Source organism: Staurois parvus, unplaced genomic scaffold, assembly GCF_062004578.1.
Source record: "Staurois parvus isolate SC_StPar_1 unplaced genomic scaffold, SC_StPar_1.0 ptg000031l, whole genome shotgun sequence".
Lineage (NCBI taxonomy): Eukaryota > Metazoa > Chordata > Amphibia > Anura > Ranidae > Staurois > Staurois parvus.
Window position 1 is genome coordinate 4,154,815 of NW_028317827.1, and position 25,218 is coordinate 4,180,032.

The 25,218-nt window shown below is 41.4% G+C and overlaps 1 protein-coding gene across 3 annotated transcripts in view; it reads left to right on the plus strand.

Annotated features, from left to right (window-relative positions):
- Positions 1 to 25,218, plus strand: part of GPD2 (glycerol-3-phosphate dehydrogenase 2) — a 304,438-nt gene that overhangs the window by 121,742 nt on the left and 157,478 nt on the right. For all 3 annotated transcript variants that reach the window (XM_089659673.1, XM_089659690.1, XM_089659682.1), the window contains exons 10-11: positions 20,955 to 21,089; positions 24,617 to 24,792. In XM_089659673.1, coding sequence (XP_089515799.1) covers positions 20,955 to 21,089; positions 24,617 to 24,792 — 311 coding nt within the window. The remainder of the gene's footprint in view (positions 1 to 20,954; positions 21,090 to 24,616; positions 24,793 to 25,218) is intronic.

Sequence of the window (25,218 nt, forward strand, 5' to 3'; positions counted from 1 at the left end):
AGATGTTCAGATAAGTCAACCCAGCATAGAGCATTTATGAACAAACAACCACTCCAGCATTCCAAGGACAGTCACAAAATCAAGTTAAGTAACTATGGAGTCTATACTTCTTCTAGTGCATAATTCAATGATGCTGCCCTCCTAAAACGGGGGAATCCAAAATGGATATCCAAACTACAAAGAAACACACACAGGAGGGCGCAAACACCTAGTGCATTACCCAAGATTTATTATTATCATTATTATACAGGATTTATATAGCGCCAGCAGTTTGCTCAGCGCTTTACAATATAACGGGAGACAATACAGCAACAATACAGTTCAATACATTTATTTGGGCAAGAAGCCAAAATGTTAAATGGATACTCACAAATGATGGAAGTGACTAGAATAACAACACACTCCCCAAAACATGTCTGCTTGCTGACACTGCTGTGTACCAGTCATGTCACTCAATGCCACATGGGTTGATGAAAGTGACTTGTTATGCTCATCACTTTTCTCGTCTGTGAGTATCCATTTGGATTTTTGGTTTCTTGGACAAATAAATCTTGGGCAATGCACTAGGCGTTTGCGCCCTCCTGACAGCATGGAGTATTGTTCCATCTTCTCTGCAACTCAACAGCAACAGCGGTCAGAGAGTTCAGTTTTTAGTTCGGTTCTCTGTCACCACCTACTTTCCAACAGCTTCTTAGAACACCAATGTCTGTCCCATCTCCCCATCAACCTAATCTCCTAGTGCTGCTATTGTAACAAAGATAGGCTTATAAGCTGAGTTCTATGTATATATATTTTTTGCATATACCAATCACTGTAGTAGGAGCTGCTACTACAATGATTGCTCACTCATCCAGGGAAGCCTTGCAAATTCATGCTTCTCCTGATTAGACAAGGTGGCATCATCTCCCTCGCTTCTCCACCTCGTCCAGTCAGAGAACTCTTTGCATTAATTGAGCAAAATGCAAGACATTCTTGTGGCTCCCTTGCTGAGCAAAAAGCTTTAAAGAACGCCAGTAACTTACTGTTTCCAAGTAAAATTACCATATAAACTTTTGCCTCGTAATTTTGAAAATAACTTATTGGTTCTGCTTATTGGTTCTTCTTGCCTACCTCTATGTCGGGTGTCGGCAACCCGCGGCTCCAGAGCCGCATGCGGCTCTTTTTCATCTTTGCTGCGGCTCCGGAGCACACTGCCCACCAGGTGACAGGCAATAGGGTTTCAGTGGTCGGCAAGCCGCGGATCGCAAGCCACATGCGGCTCTTCTGTGTGCCGGGCGCCCGCTCCCCTCCCTCCTCTCGGGCGGCCGCCTCAAAAGTCAGGACTCTTTTAATCCGGCCCGCTGAGCGTGGAACATTAGCTGTCAGGATGTAGGCGGGGCAGCCAGGATGTAGGCGGGGCAGCGTGACGAACTCCTCTCACAGTCCGCCCTGAAGACCGGAACACAGCGCGGGAACACAGCGAGAGGAAACCGCGGAGCAAAGGTAAGTGAATTGAGACAATATGGGGAATTAATTACTATAGGGATGAATTACTATGGGGGATGAATTATTATATGGAGGATTAATTACTATGGGGGATGAATTACTATGGAGGATGAATTACTATATGGGGGATGAATTACTATGGGGGATGAATTACTATGGAGGATGAATTACTATAGGGGGGATGAATTACTATATGGGGGATGAATTACTATGGAGGATGAATTACTATATGGGGGATGAATTACTATGGAGGATGAATTACTATATGGAGGATGAATTACTATATGGGGGATGAATTACTATATGGGGGATGAATTACTATATGGGGGATGAATTACTATATGGAGGATGAATTACTATATGGGGGATGAATTACTATATGGGGGATGTATTACTATATGGGGGATGAATTACTATGGGGGATGAATTACTATATGGGGGATGAATTACTATGGAGGATGAATTACTATATGGGGGATGAATTACTATATGGGGGATGAATTACTATGGGGGATGAATTACTATGGAGGATGAATTACTATAGGGGGGATGAATTACTATGGGGGATGAATTACTATATGGGGGATGAATTACTATGGGGGATGTATTACTATATGGGGGATGAATTACTATATGGGGGATGAATTACTATAGGGGGGATGAATTACTATATGGGGGATGAATTACTATGGGGGATGAATTACTATATGGGGGATGAATTACTATGGGGGATGAATTACTATATGGGGGATGAATTACTATGGGGGATGAATTACTATAGGGGGGATGAATTACTATAGGGGGGATGAATTACTATGGGGGATGAATTACTATATGGGGGATGAATTACTATATGGGGGATGAAGCTAACTGCATGATCCTGTATATAGCATTAAGGTAAGAAACAATATATGCAGTGTCGGATTTGTTTTAAATGTTGCAATGGTTTTGCGGCTCCCAGTCTTTTTTTTCCCTTCGGAAACGGGTCCAAGTGGCTCTTTATGTCTTAAAAGTTGCAGACCCCTGCTCTATGTCATTAGAAGACAAAGTAGTAACCGGGAGGTTGGAGGGAAGAAACAGTAAATGCTGCAGGGGACACAGATAGGGACTCCCAGGCATGCAGGCTTCCCAGCAAACATTCTCCATGGTTTATTCCACAGCAGTACAGCAGTGTTCAACAGTGAGTGCAGCAGAATGGGTTAGTATAAAATCTCTTTATTTTTGTTTTGCAGATATGGCTCTATTTCTTTAAATTTCATGACAGGGCTGGCTAACATCACAGGTGAAACCTTAATAACTGGGGGGGGAGAGTGTATTTGTTTTTTCTTGCGGAAATATTTGAGAAGCATACATCTTCTTTGATATTTGTTCTAAGTAAGTTATTACATAGGAAAAATGTGCAAACTTAACTTTTAAAAACTGTAATATTATTACCGGATCCTGCTCGGATATGTCAGTAATCCCTGTGATAAGTGCAGCGAGTTTGCTTTACTGCACAACAAGCTCCATATTACGCACTCTCAGTAAATGCAGACACAAATAATGTATACCCCTTCTGATAAAGTGGCGTATTTGAAGCGTGCAATTATTCAATATGTCCTATAAGATGACAGCAATTTGTCATTTGATCTGGATCCTTTAAGGTGACAGCCATCTTTTATTGTTTCTATTTTTGTGCAAAGTACCTGTCTCCTGTTGTGCGGTACGCACCCCTGTGGTGGAACACTTCACACAGATAGAGATAAGCCGTCACATAGACAATTACACGGCTGCATCACAAACCGCTCTGCCTTCAGTTAGGAGGTTTTTGCATTCAGGTGGCAAAATTGCAGTTACAAGTAACATTTTCATCTTGTTATTATGCCTTGTATATTTTTTTAATTGGTAAAACAATAGATTCTTTTTCTATGAAATAACTTCACATCCATGAAATGTTTGCATTATTGGTTAATAAATCTGTGATTAAATACCTTTTACAGCTGAATTTGCACAGGTGAAGTACACATTTGTGTATTTTATTTTTATTTATTTTTTTTATTTATTTATTGGTAACTTTCTTCAGTCAGTCTTGTGACTCGCACACTCTATCGTAGTGCATTAACAGATAGCTGACACCAATATGCTTTATTAAAGATACATTGTACAACTGGTCAGCTCTTGAAGTTTAGGCCTGGGCAAATCTTTAAAAATCAGTATATTTCTTCAATGCATTAAAAATTTCCTTTGTTTTTGTCTTTTACAATGCAGCAGGTACAGAAAAATACCTTTTTGATCTGCCAGAAATCCAGTGAGCTCCTAATCTCCTGTTTGAGCTGACAGATGTGCTGCTCTGAAATACCAAGAGGTGCTGACTGAGTTCCAGATTCTGTATGACAGAACATCACCCCCTTATGGTGATGAGAAAAGGATGGGGTATTTTTTGTAGTTCAGCACAAATTTACTCAGGCAGGCCTGACAAAACTTCCTGAGATTTCAGTACTGCAGAGGCATTGTGTTGTCAACTCAAACAGGAATTTAGGAGCTTACTTGGATATATTACTGATCACCAGGTTTTTTTCTGTTTTTGCAGAATTTTCAAGAAGGGGAAATGTGTGTGTATTGCAGAGATGTAATGTGTTACCTCCCAGCCAGCTGATTGCACAGTTAAGGATCAGCAACACACTGAGGTGATTGTGCTTCTTTCAGCACTGCTGTTTATCCAGCCAGTTGAGTTTTTCCCAATTGATCAATACTGACAGCTATAGCTGGCGGCACTGATCAGTGTATTATGACAGTGGGGAAGTCTCCCCACTGTCAGAATACAGTAGCTCAGCGGGAGAGATTCCCTCATGCGGGATATTGAGTAATTTTTTTAGGCTGCAGAAATAGTGAAGTCATGATGAGGAAGTGGTCAGTGGCCAGTAGAGACTGCAGAGCTGGATTGCTGGTCTACAGCAGCTGAAGAGGCTCCAGCAAAGGAAATGTGATCACATATTCAGGTTCGCTAAACAGATCTGGAAAGGCTATAAAGTTGGAACTTCTGATCCACATGTCTGTTCGGTGACTAAAAACAGAACTAAAGTCAGAAAGAAAAATATTACAAACAGGCAGGCTCTTTATTGCAGAAGAGATACGCGTGTCTCTCCTGCAGTAAATTTAACTTGCCTACCTTCTTGCGATATCAGCTCAGTTTACATTTCTAGCATGATGTGTGTCGGGTTGAATGACTCCTGCGCATGCACTGGATTGACGTCATTGCATGCTGGTCTTTTAAGACATGCTGGTCAGTTATTTTATATATATATATATATATATATATATATAAAATGAGCAAATATGATATGGTTGCAAAAACATTACTACACATAGGTAAAATTATTTAGATTAAGCTGAAACTTATAACGTTATCTTCTACTAAAAAAAAAAACATTTTGTCTGCAGTGGACAATTCTTGGTTTGAGTTCACGTTATTCACAGCATTTCAGATCCACAACTTCACTGAAAAGCTCGATCTGATTTTTTCTTAGTCAGCAGATGTTTCTGAAAGATTGGCTGATACTATCACTTCCTTTTAAGGTCGTGTCATAGCTGAGATAACAATGTTCTGCTCTTCCTCGTGCTTACTCCATGCTATTGTTTTCATAGAATGCATTTTTCACACGTTGCTTGTATCAGTCTATTTCCTCCATTATTGGAAAAACACTGGTCATTCTTGATGAACTCTTACACGTAGGTTTTGAAGATTGATACTTGAAAACAAAATGTTTTGGGTCAATTTCTGAGATATAAATAAATATTCTGTATATACAGTGTGTGTATGTGTATATATGTATACACATCAGATCTCAATGGGGAAAAAATATCATGCTGGATATCTATACTAATATGAGCTGGGTAATGTATTAGGAACGTAAGGATGCCTCGTTGTTTGATGGAAATGAAAATTATCAACCTACAGAGGACTGAATTCAAAGACACCCTGAAAATTAAAGTGAAAAAATAATGCAATAGGCTAGTTCATTTTGCTGAAATTTCATTGCAGCAACTCAGAATGGTACTCAGTAGTTTGTATGGCCCCCATTTGCTTGTATGCATGCCTGACAATGTCAGGACATTCTCCTAATAAGATGACAGATGGTGTCCTGGGATATTTCTTCCCAGATCTGGATTAGGGCATCACTGAGCCCCTGGACGGTCTGAGGTGCAACCTGGTGGAGTCTGATGGACCAAAACATGATATCCTAGAGGTGTTCTATTGGATTTAGATCAGGCGAGCTTGAGGGCCATTCAATGGTATCAATTCCTTCATCCTCCAAAACAGTCATGCTGAATGATATTACAGGTAGCATAACGTTCTGCTCTCATTTGTGAAATTCACAGAGTGCCAGTGGTGGACCTTTCAATTCTGGTGTTCAATGTCAAATGCCAATCGAGCTCTATGGTGCCGGACAATGAGCAGAGGGCCCATTGGAGGATGTCGGGCCCTCAGGCCACCATCATGAAGTCTTTTTCTGATTGTTTGGTCAGAGACATACACAGCAGCGGCCTGCTTGAGGTCATTTTGTAGGTCTCTGGCAGTGCTCATCCTGTTTCTCTTTGCACAAAGGAGCAGATACCAGTCCTGCTGATAGATTAAGGATCTGCTATGGCCCTGTTCAGCTCTCCTAGAGTACCTGTTTGTCTCCTAGAATCTCCTTTGTGCTCTTGAGACTCGGCTGGGCGACACAGCAAACCTTCTGGCAATGGCATGTATCGATGTGCCATCCAGGAGGAGTTGGACTGCCTGTGCAACCTCTGTAGGGTTCAGGTATCGCCTCATTCTACCAGTATTGATACTGACCCTAGCCAAATGAAAACTAGTGAAAAACAGTCAGAAAAGATGAGTAGGGAAAAAAATGTCAGTGGCCTCCACCTGTACAACCATTCCTGTTTTGCAGGTCGTCTCATTCTTGCCTATCTAGTGCACCTGTTGTTAATTTAATTAACAATAAAGCAGCAGAAACTGATTAACAACCCCCTATGCTACTTAACTGACCAGATCAATATCCCAGGAGTTTAATTGACTTGATGCTATACTCTGAAGTATTGGGATGCCTGCCTTTACACACACATGAACTTTAATGGCATCCCAGTCTTAGTCCGTAGGGTTCAATATTGAGTTGGCCCCACCCTTTGCAGCTATAACAGCTTCAACTCTTCTGGGAAGGCTCTCCACAAGCTTTAGGAGTGTGTCTATGGGAATGTTTGACCATTCTGGAACTGATGTTGGACAAGAAGGCCTGGCTTGCAGTCTCTGCTCTAATTCATCCCAAAGGTGTTCTATTAAGGTCAGGACTTTGTGTAGACCACTCAAGTTCCTCCACCCAAAACTCGCTCATTCATGTCTTTATGGACCTTGCTTTGTGCACTGGTGCGCAGTCATGTTGAAACAGGAAGGGGCTGTCCCCAAACTATTCCCATAATGTTGGGAGCTTGAAATTGTCCAAAATGTTTTGGTATGCTGATGCCTTAAGAGTTCCTTCACTGGAACTACGGGTACAAGCCCAACCCCTGAGAAACAACCCCACACATAATCCCCCTCCACCAAACTTTACAGCTCACTTAGTATGATGCAGTCAAGCAAGTACTGTTCTCCTGGCAGCCGCCAAACTCGGACACATCCATTGGATTTCCAGACAGAGAAGCGTGATTTCAACTCCAGAAAACACATTTCCACTGCTCTAGAGTCCAGTGGCGGCATGGTTTACACCACTGTATCCAACAATTTGCATTGAACTTGGTGATCCAAGACTTGAATGCAGCTGCTCAGCCATGGAAACCTGTTCTATGAAGCTCTCTATGCACTGTTGTTGTGCTAATCTGAAGGCCGCACCAAGTTTGGAGGTCTTTAGCCATTGATTGCAGACAATTGGCGACTTCAGTGCACTGTGTGCTTCAGCATGCAGTGACCCCACTCTGTCATTTTACGTGGCCTACCACTTTGTGGCTAAGTTGCTGTTGTTCCCAGTTGCTTCCACTTTGTTATAATACCACTAACAGTTGACCGTGAAATATTTAGTAGCAAGGAAATGTCACGGATGGACTTATTGCAGAGGTGCCAACCCACGGTACCACGCATGAATTCACTGAGCTCCTGAGAGCGACCCACAAAGGTGCCAATGATGCTTTCTTTAAAGCGGAACTTTCCCTTTTGGGTAGAGCTTGTGACACATAGAGTTGCATTACAAGTGAAAACGCATTAATTTCAATGGCGACCATTCAATTCAATGCAACTTAAGTTGCAGCAACTTTTAAAAAGGTTTCTGCACTACTTTGATGCAACTTCAATGTGACTTAGTGTCCTATAGACTCTAATGTTGCCTGAAAGTCACAAACAAGTCAGAATGCATAGCTGTACTGGAAATCACAACAGTGGGTTTGCAGTAGTGGGACCCGAGACTTAAAGTGGTTGTAAAAGCTCAAGGTTTTGTACCTTCATGCATTCTATGGATGGAGGTAAAAAACCTTCTGTGGGCAACAGCCCCTCCTAATACTTACCCGAGCCCCATCTTGATGCAGCAATGTACACGGAAGCCTCGGCTCTGCCCGGGTCTTTTCCTCCTCATAAGCTGAGGCAGTAGTAGGATCCATTGGCTCCCACTACTGTTAATCAGCGGAGGGGCTGAGCCACGCTCCGTCTGTTAATGGACACACAGGGCAGCTGCTCAGGAGCGTGAGGGCACTCGGCAGGAGGGAAGGCCCTGGAGCGCTGACATGGGACCCTAGAAGAGGCGAATCCAGGGCTGCTCTGTGCAAAACCATTACACAGTGCAGGTAAACCTGCCTTTTAATATCCTTTTAAATGGGATTGTGTAAATACAGTTGTGTCCAAAATTATTCAACCCCCAATGCTGTAAAGGGGTTTAGGGACTATAGTGTACATTTGGAATTGTATTCAGAATCAAATCCTACAAGGACGTTGTAACTACCCAAATGCAACTAAAATGACATCAATTGTTTATGTAATACAGTAGTAAATGGTTCTTATGTGGTTTCTTCATTGCCACAATTATTCAACCCCTTAAAGACTACCACTCTGAAGAACAGAGGTTCATACAGGTGCTTTCCATCAGGTATTGAAAACACCTGTGGATGTCACCGAGCAGCAATCAAGCATAATAAGCACCAATTAGGCAGCTTTAAAATGACTGTGATACTCAGCTCCTTCTAGACATTTACTGGTGTGGTTACAAACATGGTGAAGGCAAGAGAATGGTCCAGGAAGACAAGAGAAGAGGTGATTTCTCTTCACAGGAAGGGCAATGGCTATAAGAAGATTGCAAAGATGTTAAACATACCAAGAGACACCTTAGGAAGCATCATTCGCAAATTCAAGGCAAAGGGCACTGTTGAAACGCTACCTGGTCGTGGCAGAAAGAAGATGCTGACTTCGACTGCTGTGCGCTACCTGAAGCGTAGAGTGGAGAGAAGTCCCCGTGTGACTGCTGAGGAACTGAGAAAAGATTTGTCAGATGTGGGTACAGAAGTTTCAGCCCAGACAATAAGACGCACACTGCGTAATGAAGGCCTCCGTGCCAGAACTCCCAGGCGTACCCCCTTGCTGTCTCCAAAGAATAAGAAGAGTCGACTGCAGTATGCCAAAAGCCATGTGGACAAACCACAAAAGTTGTGGGATAGTGTTCTGTGGACTGATGAAACAAAATTAGAACTGTTTGGGCCCATGGATCAACGCTATGTTTGGAGGAGGAAGAACAAGGCCTATGATGAAAAGAACACCTTGCCTACTGTGAAGCATGGTGGAGGGTCAATCATGCTTTGGGGCTGTTTTGCTTCTGCAGGTACAGGGAAGCTTCAGCGTGTGCAAGGTACCATGAATTCTCTTCAGTACCAGGAGATATTGGATGGAAACGTGATGCAGTCCGTCACACACCTGAGGCTTGGGAGACGTTGGACCTTTCAACAGGACAATGATCCCAAGCATACCTCCAAGTCCACTAGAGCATGGTTGCAGAGGAAAGGCTGGAACATTTTGGAGTGGCCATCGCAGTCACCAGACTTAAATCCGATTGAGAACCTCTGGTGGGACTTAAAGAAAGCAGTTGCAGTGCGCAAGCCTAAGAATGTGACTGAACTGGAGGCCTTTGCCCATGAAGAATGGGCGAAGATACCCGTAGATCGCTGCAAGACACTTGTGTCAAGCTATGCTTCACGTTTAAAAGCTGTTATAACTGTAAAAGGATGCTGTACTAAGTACTAAGATTGAATGTCACTTGGGGGTTGAATAAAACTGATAATGCTGTGAGCACAGAAAAGACATTTGTGGTTATTTCATTATAACTGTTATGTTATATTTGTCTGACCTACAAGTGCCTCTTTAATGTAAATGTAAGCAAGATGACTGAATGATCAAAAGCAATGTCAAACTGGCCAAAACACTCAATTTCAGTGGGGGTTGAATAATTTTGGCCACAACTGTATATGTTAAATGTGTAAAATAATAACAAACAAAACAAAAAAAAGTAAATATTAATAGTCAATAAAATCGAAATAAGCAGGAAAATAATAGTTGAAGAGAGAAGAAGACTAAGGAGTTAAACAGAGGAACATTTAAAAAAAAAAATCAAATTATTCACAGCTGATAATTATGGTATATTGGACAGGGGGAAGGGAGAATCTGGAAATGTTCCAGGAGCAGGACAGAGAGACTGGACGTGCTACACATGTCCTATGTACAATGATGATGTGTTTTTTTTTTGGCTGTGTGTAGCATGCCCAAAGTCTGCAACTAGTTAAACCTTGTCCACAAGTTGCAAAGCTGCCAGTGGGCTTAAACTTGGTCTGCAATGTGCAGAGCTGCTGGGCTTATTTGCTCTACAAGATACAGAATTAAAGTTACCTAGCAAGCTACAAAAAATATACTTACAAATAAAATGTCATTTTTCCTCCACTTTTTCTTTTGGGTTTATCAGATCATAAACTTCCTATATTACTGCACTATCAACTTCACTGCTTGCACTCTTTGAAATGTTCTGTTTAGCTGTTTACACAACACTCTCCACTGAAGGGGATCCACCACCTTTAAATATTAAGGCTTACTTCCTCAAGCACCACTTTGCATTGTGCTGACATTTGTCAATCTCTTTTCCTTGTTTTAACTTTTGTTGTTTGTAAAAAATGACGTGGTTTATTTTTGGTTTAGTTTTGCATGTTTGAATTGTCATATGGGTTCCTTTCTTTCAAGGACAGTGGAAAATGCAGATACATTTCATTAAAATTCACTAGACAGAATTTTGAGCAATATTAAATTTAATAGAGTGTTATTCTTCAGCGATTGTTTAATCGGAAGCCAAAGCATACACATTATAGGGGAGATTAAACACACAAGCCATTCCTTCTCTATAAGTCACTTGAATTTTGAAGTAACAAATGCACATGGCAATCAGTGAGTGCTAATGGATCACTTAAAGTGGACCAATCCTTAACCACATGCCTACCAGGCTAATTCTGACACTTCTCTCCTACATGTAAAAATCCTAATTTTCTTGCTAGTACATTTCTTAGAAACCCCCCAACCATTATATATTTTTCAAGCAGAGGCCCTAGAGAATAAAATGGTGGGTTTTGCAATTTTTCATGTCACTGTATTTGCGCAACGGTTTTTCAAATGTAATTTTGTGGGAAAAAATACACTTTAATGAATTTTAATGCACAAAAAAATCTAATATAATACCCAATTATTTAGTAAAATATAAAAGATGATGTTACGCCGAATAGATACCTAACATGTCATACTTTAAAATTATGCACGCTCATGGAATGGCAACAAACTACGGTACTTGGAAATCTCCATAGGCGCTTTCAAAGCTCACAGAAGAGGTCTGGTGCTAGAATGATTGCTCTTGCTATAACATTCGCGGTGATACCTCACATGTGTGGTGCGAACACTGTTTACAGATGCGTACACGACCTTTGTATGCACGTGAGCACAAAGTGGCGGGACATTTTAATTTTTTTTGCTTATTATTTAACAAACATTTTATATTGTTTATTTACATTTCAATTTTATTGCTATCATAAGAGATGAATAACATCATTGATGCTATCATAAGAGATGAATAACATCATCACGCCCGACTGCAGGACTTCTCCAGGACTTCCCCCATCCTCTGGAACGCCCTACCCCAATCCATCAGACTGTCACCTACCCTCCTCACCTTCAGGCGCATCCTGAAAACCCATCTCTTCAGGGAAGCCTACCCCACCCTCACCTAACAACCGATCTCCTCCACTCCTCCTACCACTCCATCCCCCACAGCCACTTCCTCCTGTACCACTATCCCCTCCCTCCTAGATTGTAAGCTCGAAAGAGCAGGGCCCTCGAACCCCTCGTGTATTGTATTGTACTGTATTGTCTCATGTTCTGTTCCCCTCGCTAATGTACAGCGCTGAGCAAACCCTTTGGCGCTATATAAACACTATAATAATAATAATAATAATTGATCTATGACAGGTCCTCTTTATGGAGGGATCTTGGGTCTGTTAGACCACATATCTCTCCTCTAGACCTTAAAGCAGCAGATCAGACACTGATCGGTCTGATTAGCTACTTCACTAGCCGGTAACCGGCCAGTAAATGCAAAGCTGAAACCAGAAGTGCCAAAATACTCATCACTTCTAGTTTCTTAGACAATAGAGTTGATCAGGATTGTTCTGGTCCTTAATCATCTTTATAGTCAGTTGTTGGAACCATCAGCTGCTGTCCTGGGCACCCCAGTGGGATGGAAGAGCCCAGGAATGTGACTTTAGGGTCAAGATCCACCCAAAAGCCTGATCGGCAGCTGGCTCAGCCTCTTAGTAAGCCACCGAGAGTTTGAGCCCGCTGTTTTCTCCCCCTCCACAGCTGGTGCTCCAGTGAGCACTGGTGGGGCAAAGCAGAGAGACAGTGACTGACAGTCACCAACTCTGCTCCCTGAAAACTGAGAACTGGGGGATCAGCAGTCTTTGATAGCTCCGTTCTCAGTCTTAGATGCGGTGGGGGACAGATGCAGCATCGGAAATATGCTGCATCCACCCAGGTGAGCATCACTGTTTGTTTTTCACAAACTTCTATTTTAAAGAGTTTGTTTATAAATGTTTTCACACAAGATTATTACATATTTCCCATTGCATCCAATCAGAAAAATTAGCCAATCTTTGGTGAAAGTTTTGGGAACCTTGTATGAAAAACATTTACAAATAGATCCTTTTATTTTTCATATTTGCAGGTATAGCAGTCTTCCTAAAGATATACATTAACAGAGAAAGCTGTATAAATGGTAAATATGGTTTTAAAACACCACCAGATTATCAGCAGAGTATAAAATATTTGATTTGCACAGTGGTAATAGTGATCTGGCCAAAAATTGTCCAAAAGATCACTTATCAGTGCACTTGGAAGCGTAGACTGGAACCTCTTTCCCAAAAAACCAGAAAGCTTATACCCCCCTCCGCAAATCCCATGATGACTACTTTACAGGATTCAGTAGAGATTCGGCTTTCAAAATCTCAGAGGGTTATAAGGTGGGAATGCCTTCCTCTGTGAAGTCAGTTGTTTGATAAAACAACTATTGTGCCTTTTTATTAGGGCAATGATGCCATACATGAAAAGCCCTTGGTGTGCATGTTACCTGTTTGGGAATGGGGGGCATCCAATCCCTTGGAGGTCTGCTGGCAAAGCAAAATACTCCTTCAGAGCAAAACTGCTGAATTTGCTGTGTGGTCTGACTCACAAATCAATTTGTTCATCCCTGACTGCCATAACAGTAGCTAGTCTCTCTATGAACAAGGGCCTGTGGTCTGCAGAAAATGCAGAACTTGCCAAACATTTTAAAGCTTTGAAGTTGTTGACTGTTTTAAGTGAATTATTTCCAGTGTTATATACTTCCTTGATGAGCCTGGATGACTCCTGCTGCAGCAAGAAAACCCAATATTTGTAATAGGAAAAAGTTTACCCTGTGGTATAGACGCATGTATTGTTAAAGTCTCGCAATAGACCAAAAAAGAAAAATCTGATTTTAACTGTTGCATAAAAGTCAGCAGATTAGAAATTGCTACCATTTTTGTTTTTTTGCAAGGTTTATAGAAACCATTAGCAAATACTGTATGACCTATATAGAACACAAAGCGGTGAACAAAACTCTTCCCTAATCTGGGTGCCATCATCTTGCCTGTTTGGCAGCATGCACAAGGTGAAGCCAGGCTACCAGTTACAGTCAACTAATCGGTGAAAGGGGAGTAGTTGGAAGTGAAGACTTTTGACAAGTCATGACTGTAACTATGATATAGTTATCCTGCTTATGCTGAATGTTTTGAAGAGTCCATTTTACTTTCTACAATCTAACTATGGCAGTTTTAAGGCTCCATGCTCTGCACTCCAAGTAAATTAATGCTTCTGGTGAGAACTAGGCATGCCTATCTATGCACAATCAATTCTAGCGTTCAGACCCCATTGTCATTGACAACTTCAGATCTCCCCTAGTGATTGGGAACTAATCGAAGTGATCCCCATAATGTGGTCACCAAAAGTGCAAGTCATGGTGATCACATGCAGGCTTGAGGTTCAGTAACAAAATTAACCTCTTCAGCCTGCAGATGTCTAGGCAATGTCTCTGTGTTTGAAGTGCTTATAAAGGCAGATGGTTTTTTTACCTTCATGCATTCTTGGCATGAAGATAAAATGCTTTCTGAGTGCAGCTTCCCCCCTACCCAGGGGCGGACTGACAACTCATGGGGCCCCCGGGCAATAGGGGATCATGGGGCCCCTGTGTCCTTGGCCAAACTCAAAAAAGCCTATGCTAAAGGTACCAGGGGCATCTCATGGGGCCCCCTACTGACCCCAAGCCCTCGGGCAGTGCCCGAGTTTCCAAATGGTCAGTCCGCCCCTGCCCCTACCACTCCCTTATACTTATCTGAGTCCCATCTCAATCCAGCGATGTGCACAGGAGCTGAGGCTCTCTTACTTTTCATTGGCTTAGAGACAGTAGTGAGGAGGGATTGGGGCCGAGCCACCCTCTGTGTGTCTTATGGAGGTGGCTCGGGAGGGGGGGGTGGGAGGGTGAGGGGCCAGAAACCTGAGAAGGGAATGATCAGGACTGTGCTGTACAATTTGCACAGAGCAGGTAAGTATGACATGTTAAAAAAAAATAACATTTAGAGTTACTGTAATTTTAATGGCAGATATGATCACAATATTAAAAATATTAAATAAACATTTTATCTGCCTATAATAAAACAGCAAGCAGGGTATTTAAAACATTGTACCAAATAAACAGTTTATTTGATAAAATGAGTGAAAGTTCAAAGTATGAGGAAGCAAATTGGTAATAGAGTTTAGTCACCTTAGCTGACATATAAATTTAGTGACCCCTAGTCATTAGTTAAAGAGAATCTGTTACATAGTTAGAGCTTCTTTTCCACCAAGTATAAGTGATGTTTCATCCCAAAATATTTTTTGAGATCCTAAAGGTCCTCATGCCAAAGAATCTCCTGTACCTGGTGGAATGGCATCTATTGTATAGCACTTTGAAGGTAGGTGCTGCTGTTTCCTCTGTAGTTAATGTAATTGGCTAGGATATATGATTTTTTTTAAAAAGTAATGGACAAGCTGCTAGCGTCCAGCTGCGCAAAGTTACAGGCTACCAGAGTATGCTAGGACTCCAAGTCCTTTGACACCTAGACAGAAGCAGATCATCTCCAAATGGATGTTAGATCATTGTAGTCTGGCATACAGACATACAGACCATTTTTTTTCCAGCTCAGCCGATTCTCCGCCCAGTCACATGCTTTTTTTTTACTGATGCAATTAGCTCTATTTACAGATTGTCTGTTATTGAATGAACAACAGCGCTAGCCATATCAACTCACTGCAGACCTGCCTTTCCCTTGCCAAACACCGTGCCAAGGTTATCGACTTACACAGGCTTGGATGTCTTCCAGCTGTTTGATTATAATGTCTCATAAGCAGCTATTTCTGGTTCCATTAGTTTATAAATGTAATATGCAATTTTATCACTGTGATTAGCACTTTATTTAGGCCAACTTAACCTGCCATAAGGCATCCCTCCTTGCCTATGCCCCAGAGCGTTCCTGCAGCCATGTATATTGCATTTTTTCAACTACTATACCACCATAAGGACTGTTTAGGATACAATTTTTTTTTATGGCAGTATTACCTTAAAGGGAAATTAGTTGGGGGTTTTTTATAGCCCCTGATAGAAAGTTCTTATTTTAAGTTTTTCCTGCAAGTATTTTTATTTAATACAGTTATTAGGAATGTATTTTATGGGGTCTTGTGAATAATCATTTGTGAGCTAATGCAATTAGCAAGCTTGCCGAATTACTGCTGACTTCTGTAGTCACCTAGTCATTGAGGGTTATTTACTAAAACTGGAGAGTGCAAACTCTGGTACAGCTCTGAAAACCATTGAGTTTCCAGGTTTTGTTACCAAAGCTTAATTGAACAAGGTGAAGTTACAAGCTGATTGGCTACCATACACAGCTGCACCAAATTCTGAGTACACCAGTTTTAGTAAATCAGAGATGATGAGGGCTTCCTTTGCACCTTTGATCCAGACATATCTTGGAGTGTAGCACAGGGAGTGAGAGGGCACAGAGTGGCATGAGTGCCAGCAGTCCAATACACTGAAGTTCCTTAATGGAGGCAGACCTGACTGTGATGCGCTCGTGCAGACCAACAGGAAGGGGTCCAGGGAGAGGTAGTCTGAAGGGGAGCTGGTTGGTACAATGGAACACACAGCAGGCTGGAAGCGTAGTCTTGGACAGGATGTGTTTGGCAGCTGAGGAGACAGACAGCAGGCAGGGTAGCAGACCAGGTCATGGTCAGGATGCAAGCCAAGGTCAAAGCAAAGGACCAGCAGAGAAAAGCCATAGCCAAGAACTAGAAGTAGTCAAGTCAAGTTTTGGCAGGTACAGGCCCTGGTCAGGAGCTAACCAAGGTCAAATCAGAAATCAGCAGAGGCAAGTCATGGTCAATAGCAGGAAGGCAGAGCAGAGACAGGTGGGGTCAGCAAAGGTTTCAGGGTAACAGCAACTTCTTGACTCCTTTTTGGTCCTTATAAAGACCATCTGGTGCCCAGACTGGGGTTAGGTGGGTGTGCCAATATGCCTGCACACATGTATATATGAACTGCCATGTTTTCACAAACAAACTTGCATATGCAATCCCTGGAAATTACCTTTGTACTGTGCATTGGTGCACACGCAAGCCATTTTCATGCTGTCTTCTTTCTTGTCGTAAGATTCCTTCATTACTGCATTGCACATCAAACAATACTGAGGGATCAAACATTTTCAGTATAGCCAGGCATGTGTTTTAGGATGTTTAAATTACACTTCTGTATCTTCCTCTTGTATTTGATGCCTTGTGACCTTATTAACCACAGTAGCTAACCTAAGCTGTATGGTTCAGCACAAAAATCAGAATATTACCTTGGAAATGTTAACCGATACAGGCAGGTACTGTATTCTTGGACTTCTTTTAGTGAACATATGTTTTCCCTTAAGTAACCTTCACAGTGTAAATGGTTAATTATATCAAGATCCTTGACTATTATCTCTAAACTGTAAATGTTACATATAGCCTTAGGTCATTTGTATATTCATATATGTTATTTTCATATCCGCAACCTGTAAAGATGCCTACAGTCATAAGTTTGTGTTCACCCAGTTCATCTGCTTTCAGATAGGTAGAATGCTAATACTCCCCTTTAGAAAAAAAATCAAAAGACTGAGTACCTTGGCCTTCAGGCAGCACTGGACAAGGCTTTCTTCAGGAGCAAGAAGAGAAAATATTTCAGCTCTATTATTATCCCTTATATAAAGTGTACTTCTGCATAGAAGATGCAAAAGTATTTAAATATTTTGAAAAAGCAGTAAAACAACTTTAAAACAAGCCCTCATTCACCCCTGTAGCTGCAGGCACTGTAGAGAAATGAATCCTCGGATTTATAACAGAGGCACGGAAATCACAATTCCTCTCCCTTTACATCAGAGGGCAAGATTTTCTGTCTATAAAAGTAAACATACAGCAACTGCTAGAAACTCGTTAGCTGTATAGGTTGGCTATGGTATGTTTTAAACATATTTTTCTTTGTAAACCTGTAATGTCCATAGTCTGGGTAGAGATGTTCTTTTAGACTATTAAAGGGTATCTAAATGAAATTATTTTTAGTTGTAGATACTGGTGAAAGGTTAGAACTTATAGTATGTTAGCTTATTGCCTATGGAGAAATAGCCAGCACACTCTAAATACAAACAAAAGTATATTTCCACCATTGTCCAACCATGAGCTCTCAGCATGGTAAGTTTGTCCAGGGCCGCTTATATGCCGCCGATCGGCGTTAAAGTGGTTCTAAAAGCTCAGGGTTTTTTACCTTAATGCATGCTATGCATTATGGTAAAAAACCTTCTCTGTTACAGGATCCCCCCAGCCCTCCCTTATTCTTACCTTAGCTTGATTTGATCCAGTGACATGCACAATAGCAGTGGCTCTTGCTGCTGTCTCCCTCATAATTGGGCAGATTGATAGCAGCGGGAGCCATTGGTTCCCACCCCTGTCAATCAACTCCAGTGATAAGGGGGTGGGGCCGAGTCCCACTGTCTGTGTCAATGGACACAGCAGCGGGGCTCAGAAATGAGCATGCATGAGTGCCCCCATTAAATTGACAGGACAAATCTGTGTACTACATGAGCACATAGCCAGTCTGTCAGATCCATTGTTATTGTTGGTTGGTAGGGGATCAAATACTTACTTTACTCATTGAACTGCAACTCAATTTATAACATTTGTATCATGTTTTATTTTTGGATTTTTTTGTTAGTATTCTATCTCTATCATTTAAAATACACCTATGATAAAAAATTATAGACCCTTCATTTATTTGTAAGGGAGCAAACTAACAAAATCTGCAGTTGATCAAATAATTATTTTCTCCGTTGTAGAGATGTTTGTTGTGGGTTTTTTTTTTTCTTCATTTTCCTTTACAATTGCTTTAAGGCCCACCTGCCGAGAGACCGCATATATGCGTACAGAGAGCGCAAAGTGGTTCTAAAACCTAAACACTTTTTACCTTAATGCATTCCTTGCATTAAGGTAAAAAATGTTTAGGCTAAAGCAGGGGTGGGCAACTGTGGCCCTCCAGCTGTTGTAGAACTACAAGTCCCATGAGGCATTACAAAACTGACAGTTACAAGCATGACTCCCAAAGGCAGGGGCATGATGGGACTTGTAGTTCACCAACAGCTAGAGGGCCACAGTTGCCCACCCTTGGGTTAAACTATTAACCCCTCACCCCCTCATTTGATCCAGTGCTGTGCACATCTGCAGCGGCTCTCTCCTCTTCCCCCCGCTCTCACAGGTTTTGCTGAGAGCAGTGGGAGCCATTAATATGCACTATTGTCAGGCAAATCTTGTGATGAGGGGGGCAGGGTCAAGCCTTGCTGTCTGTGTCAGCGGCTTCCTATGGTGGCACATTGAAAAGAGGCAGAGCTAGGAGCACTGGTCGGGGACCCAAGAAAAGGAGGTTTGGGGCCACTATGTGCAATTCCATTGTACAGGGCAGGTAAGTTTAAACCTGTTTGGTATTTTAAAAAAAATTATAAAAAGTAATACTTTGCAATCAATTAAAATACATTTTAAAGTAGATGGAAAGTCAGCTTCCTAACATTGGCCCAAATAATATCCCTAGCAATGCTTTGCCACCCTCACGTTTTCATGTTAAATAAATCGCCATTTTAATAAATTTGGTTTTACTGGTTGTTTACGGTCACATGACCAATGATCCTTTGTCATGGTCCTCATCATGGTGAGCAGGTGACAGAGATTGCTGATATTATTACTGAAGGAATGGAAGGGAGAAGTAATGTCCATCCAGATTGTGGAGCGCCAGAGCTTAGTCTGACAAATGCATAATTGAGGAAGCATTTAAAGGTGTAAAGAGCTTTTGCATTCGTAGTGAGATGCTAGGAGCTTGACGCATTCCAATAGTGGCTATATAGCGCTGTTGACCTGGAACCAGAACTAAAGCAATAAGCAGGGAAATAGCAGGATCACCAGGTCATGTAATGATATTAACCCATTTATGACAGAGTAAAGCATATACACTCACCGGCCACTTTATTAGGTACACCTGTTCAATTGCTTGGTAGCACAAATTGCAAATCAGCCAATCACATGGCAGAAACTCAATGCATTTAGGCATCTAGCCATGGTGAAGACAACTTTCTGAAGTTCAAACTAAGCATCAGAATGGGTAAGAAAGGGGATTTAAGTGACTTTGACCATGGCATGGCTGTTGATGCCAGACAGACTGGTCTTAGTATTTCAATAACTGCTGATCTACTGGGATATTCACGCATAACCATTTCTAGGGTTTAGAGAGAATGGTCCAGAAAAGAGAAAATATCCAGTGAGTGGCAGTAGTGTGGATGAAAATGCCTTGTCAGAGGAGAATGGGCAGTCTCGATTTCAGCTGTGACATTCAGAAGGTAAGGTCAGAATTTGGCATAAGCCACATGAAAGCATGAATCCATCCTGCCTTGTGGTGTGAGGGATATTTTCTTGGCACTAGCAAGGTGTACCTAATAAAGTGGCCGGTGAGAGTATGTGGTGGCAGGGCAGGTGGGCCTTAAAGGATAAGTTCACCTTTGGGAACATGTTACATGTTCCACCCGTTTTTAGCATCATGTTGCCATAGCTGTAGCCGCGCCCACTGCCCCTCTGACAGATAATATGGGGAGAAGTTTTCCCGTACTATCTGTCAGATTTGAAAACAGCATGACCGTACAGGGCTCTGGCCACATGGCCGCATCATTCATTCACAGACTTCCGCAAATGAATGAAATGCAAGTCCTGGCAGCCTCAGCGGCTGTGGGCTTGTAGTTTTCAATTAACTACCATGGCGCCATACGGCAAGGAGATATTCTGACAGGTCTGCAGGAGCCCGGCATGGCATCAGCTGTCCCAGTACACTGACTGAGCTGCCGCAGATAGCTCGCATTGTGATCAGGTGCCAGTGAGATAGGCTCCTGATCATGGAACAACTGTGACAGCCAGTCACAGTGATTTAATGATCAGAAAGCTGCCTTTGCCTTCCTTCTGGGAAGTGACAGGAAGGGGTTAAATAAGGATAATTTATAGACTATACTTTTTAATGTGCACATGTTATTGGAGCCTTGCAACTAGTGGTACTATTTAAGTATGGTTCCGTTTTAAAGTAGGTTATAAATCTTTGAAAATGTCTGAGTTTTTTCTGGGAAGAATGGTGCAGAATACAGCATTTGTAAAAGCATACCTTCGTACCACTTATGCATCAATGGCAGCAGAAGCAAAGAGTAAATGTTTAAAACATGCAAATAACTTTCTGACTTTCCAATGTGGATGCAAACTTTTGCTGTGTTATTTGATAACCTGTCTACAATTACTTTGTTGACAGTTCGGAGGGGAGATGTACTCGCAGCTTGGAGTGGTATTCGTCCATTGGTCACAAATCCCAATTCTGCAGACACGCAATCAATATCTCGCAATCACGTTGTTGATGTTGCCGAGAGTGGTCTTGTCACAATAGCAGGTAACATAATCTTCTGGCAAATAGACATTTTCTGCCAGTATTGACTCTTCATCCACAAAGGAGAACATTTTATTTATTTCCTTGCTTTTAGATCTTTGTTTTTAAGCACAATTCCAGCCAGAATTAACAAGATGAAAAAGAATACAATAACAAAACCAGCCTTTGCTGCAATATTCACTTTCAATCCAGATATTTTCCTCACTGTACTTTTTTCTGCCACTAGATGTCTTTGGTTTGAGAGCTAGCATTATCCAACTCACTACCTATGAACACTTCACCCAGATCCGGTGATTGAATAGTGAAAGGAGAAGCTGCACAATGATGATTTCATATATGTCACTATGCTTTCTCCTCCTATTAGCATGCCTATTGTCATCACATAAAGGGATTGGCTCCTTAAGGCCCAGCACCTTAAAATTTGTTAAAGAGCCAGTCCACACAAAACTGATATTTAATTTTTTGGTACATGCAGCTGAGGTAAGCCTCCTAACAGTTTCTTATCTCTCAGAGGCTCTATTGCTGAGATCTCTGCTTCTTAAAGTGATATTAAACCCAGAACCAAAAATGTAATATATTGCAGCTTACCAGTCATTAGATGTGGTGGCTGCATCCGTTTTTCCATTTTAGAGGCTTTTTTTCCCTCTGTTTTCACCTGGTGATCTGGCCAGTAACATACCTCCTGTATTAGACTGCCCCCACACTGGGGGAATGAGCACAGGGGGCACCTATTGACAGCAGCATTGTCAATCTGGGGGGAGGGGAGTGTTAGAGGTACTTGCAGATCTAGATACACTAACTAATTTAAGCTGAACTCCAGCTAACACTTTATAAGCAGTTACATAGTCTGGCTGAAAAAAGACAAAAGTCCATCTAGTTCAACCATAAAAAAAAACAGCAGTTACAGTAGATTTTTAACTTTTGGGATAAAGGGTTTACATAAAAGTTGATTATTGTAAGCACCCCTGTCAGTAGGAAATGGTTTGTGTCATCCCTCTAACTGCTACATCTGCAGGACAGCTTGTTTTGTTGAAAAATTAACAGACCTACTGGCTGGATCATCAGGTGAAAATAAAGGAAAGAAAGCCAAAAAAATAAATGTAATGCAGCTATCATATCTAAGAATTGATAAGCTGCAATATAATAAATGTTTGCTTTTGGGTTTAATATCACTTCAAGTTTGAGTCTGCACAGACATGTAAATGGATCATGATGGGCAGTTACCCCTTGCCTTTTTAAAATATAACTTTTGGGTGAGCTTGCCCAATAAAAAAAATTGTAACATTTGGATATTGCCACAAGCAACAACGAATTGTGAACATGCAGCTGTTCACTACCTTACATTTGTATAAATACAATGTTTCTGCACAGTCTGAAATTGTTTAGCATAAAGTGTCACTAAACCTAGGTTTACACGTGTGCTGGTGATTCAATTGTTCCCACAGCTGCAACCACCCGCACAGTGAAACACAGGGGATGCAGGCAGTTGCCATTAATCCTAATGGCATGCCGCCTGCATTGAAAATCTTGCCCGCACTGGCAACCACACTGTACTTGCAGTTCCCATGTGGACTGTGGTTCCAAAAATGGTGCAGAGACCTTTTCCCTGTTTCAGGAGGAATGGCAGCCCATTCAAATGAAAAGGCTGCCGTACCCGTGCAAACTGCGGCTTTCAGAGCCACACATATGTGAACCTAGGGTAAAGGCAAATATTTTTTTTTGTTTTGGATAGAGTGGAGAGGGATTAGAACACCTGTCAAGTCTTCAGTAGGGAGATTTCCTCTCTCTATTTGTCCTATTCACTGTTCTCGTCAAAAGTGAAAGTAAATCCCAAATTTGTGTTGATATCAGAACAGTAATATAGGTGAAATCTTCCAATGGGGACACTAGTCTTGGTGACCCTGGGGACATCCCGGGATTAATTCACTTTATAGAGATTTTCTGTCACTTCCTTTTTTTGGCTATGGGACAGGAAATGAAAAGAAATCTCTGCAATGGGACACAAATGGCAAAACAATTTACAGGGGTTATAACCCTCCCTTGCACTATCTAAAATAAAAAAAAAAAAAGGTTTGCTTTTATAGGCACTACAATAATATACTGTAATACAAAATTATGTCTCAGAGCTGGTGAAATCTTGCAAGAAGACGCTCCAGTTTTCCACCCACTGCATCTAGGCAAGGATGACGTCACCATTCTTCCAGTTCAATCTTTTAGGATATACAGAACACCTAAAATCTTGTGAGAAGACACTTTAACAATAGACTGGAGTGTCTTCTCTGATAATTTCACCAGCTTTGCACTCCCTAGGAATTTTCCCCAAAGGACTGTGATGTTATGCCCAGCAATGCAGAAGATGCAGGTATGGAAATAAATATAAGTTTATTTTTTTTCCTTTACAGTTACATTTTCGAACTACTAAAGTTAGAGAATTTTTAAAGGTAGAGCCCTGGATATTATATGTGGATCTTGCATAGTACTATGAGTAATATGAGAATGCAAAAGCCTCTGATTTTCCACTGCTGTTGCAAGACAGCGTGAATTTTAAAAGTGAAAGCCATTTTACGTAGTTTGTCTGCACTATGACCCAGTAATTATTTTTCACTTCTGGCAGATGCACTTTTACACATACGTCCAGCAAAAACATTTTTATTATTTTTAGAGTGGGGAAGGTTTAGAACCCCTGTTAGGTTAATACTGCTATCCGGAACTCTGTTACCGAAACAGACTGCACAGTGACTAAGTGGTTAGCTCCTGCGTCTATCAGCGCTAGGGTCGTCTGTTTGAATCCAAACCACAATACTACCTGCTTGTAGTTAGCATGTTTGGGTTTCCTGTGGGTACCCTGCTTTCCTCCCACACTCTAAAGATATGATGGCAGGTTAATTGGCTCCTGTCTTAATTGGCCCTAGTATGTGTATGTATAATTGTAAGATAGGGGCCTTCTATTGTAAGCTCTTTGCGGTTAGGGACTGATGTGAATGTATGTAAAGCGTTGCGTAAATTGAAGGCTCTATACAAGTACCTGTAATAATAAATAAATAAATACAAAGCTTACTAATTCTTCCCCACTGTATCCAAAGTAAAAATAAAAACATTTTGGCTTGACATAAAGTACACTTTCAGAGCAAAGAATATATTCATTTGATTTCACAAACTAACATCACAAGGAACCACTTTCACAACATCACACATTCACAGACCTTTATAATAACACAAACAGCAACTTTGGCAATATATATGGTAGTAAACAATCAAAATTTCTTACGTGACTCCAATAAATTGGTAAATGATTAGTTTGTGTTGGATTCTGCATTTTGATTATCAACATTTTTTCTTTTCACTGCCTCTTGTTGTGCAGAGTAGTTTTATCAGCCTGGTGCCAGTTATCAATGCTTTCAAAAGAATTCACCATAGCTTGGTTTGCCCTGTCCCACTTCATGTTTGAGCCTTGGTTTCACTTCTGTTACACCTTTTTCAGTGTGCGATCCTGGAAACGTTTCATTAATTTTTGCTTTGAATTGTAATAGGGGGAAAATGGACAACGTACCGCTCCATGGCAGAGGACACTTTGGATGCTGCAATTACAGCACATAACCTGAAGGCTGGTCCATGCAAGACAGTGGGACTTTTCCTTGAAGGCGGAAAGGACTGGGCCCCCACCCTTTACATCCGTCTTGTCCAGGATTATGGCCTAGAGAGTGAGGTATCTACCATTACATGGGAAAGAATTTAAGGTTCTGTGTACTGTATGTTTCATATGTGTCTTTTGAGACAGAAGCTTGTGAATCTTCATGTGGAAGATATGACAGTCTAGTTCTGGTCTTGGTGGGTGGAAAGGGTGTACACAGTCTATTGCTGAGATATCTCACCTACGAAGTCTTTGAAATATAAAATTATCTGTCTCATGGAGGCTGCCATTGCTGATTTCACTTTTTGCAAATGATAGTTCCAGAGCTGTTATGCTGATCTAGTTCACTAACCCAGAACATGCATACAGATTAGGGCTTATTTCTTTCATCTTTGAATCTCTTGTTATAATAATAGACAGGTAACTGGTTATCTGAAGAAATCCAGAACGTTGGCAGTAATGGCAGCTCCCATACTTCTTTTAGGAAAGGTTTACATTAAA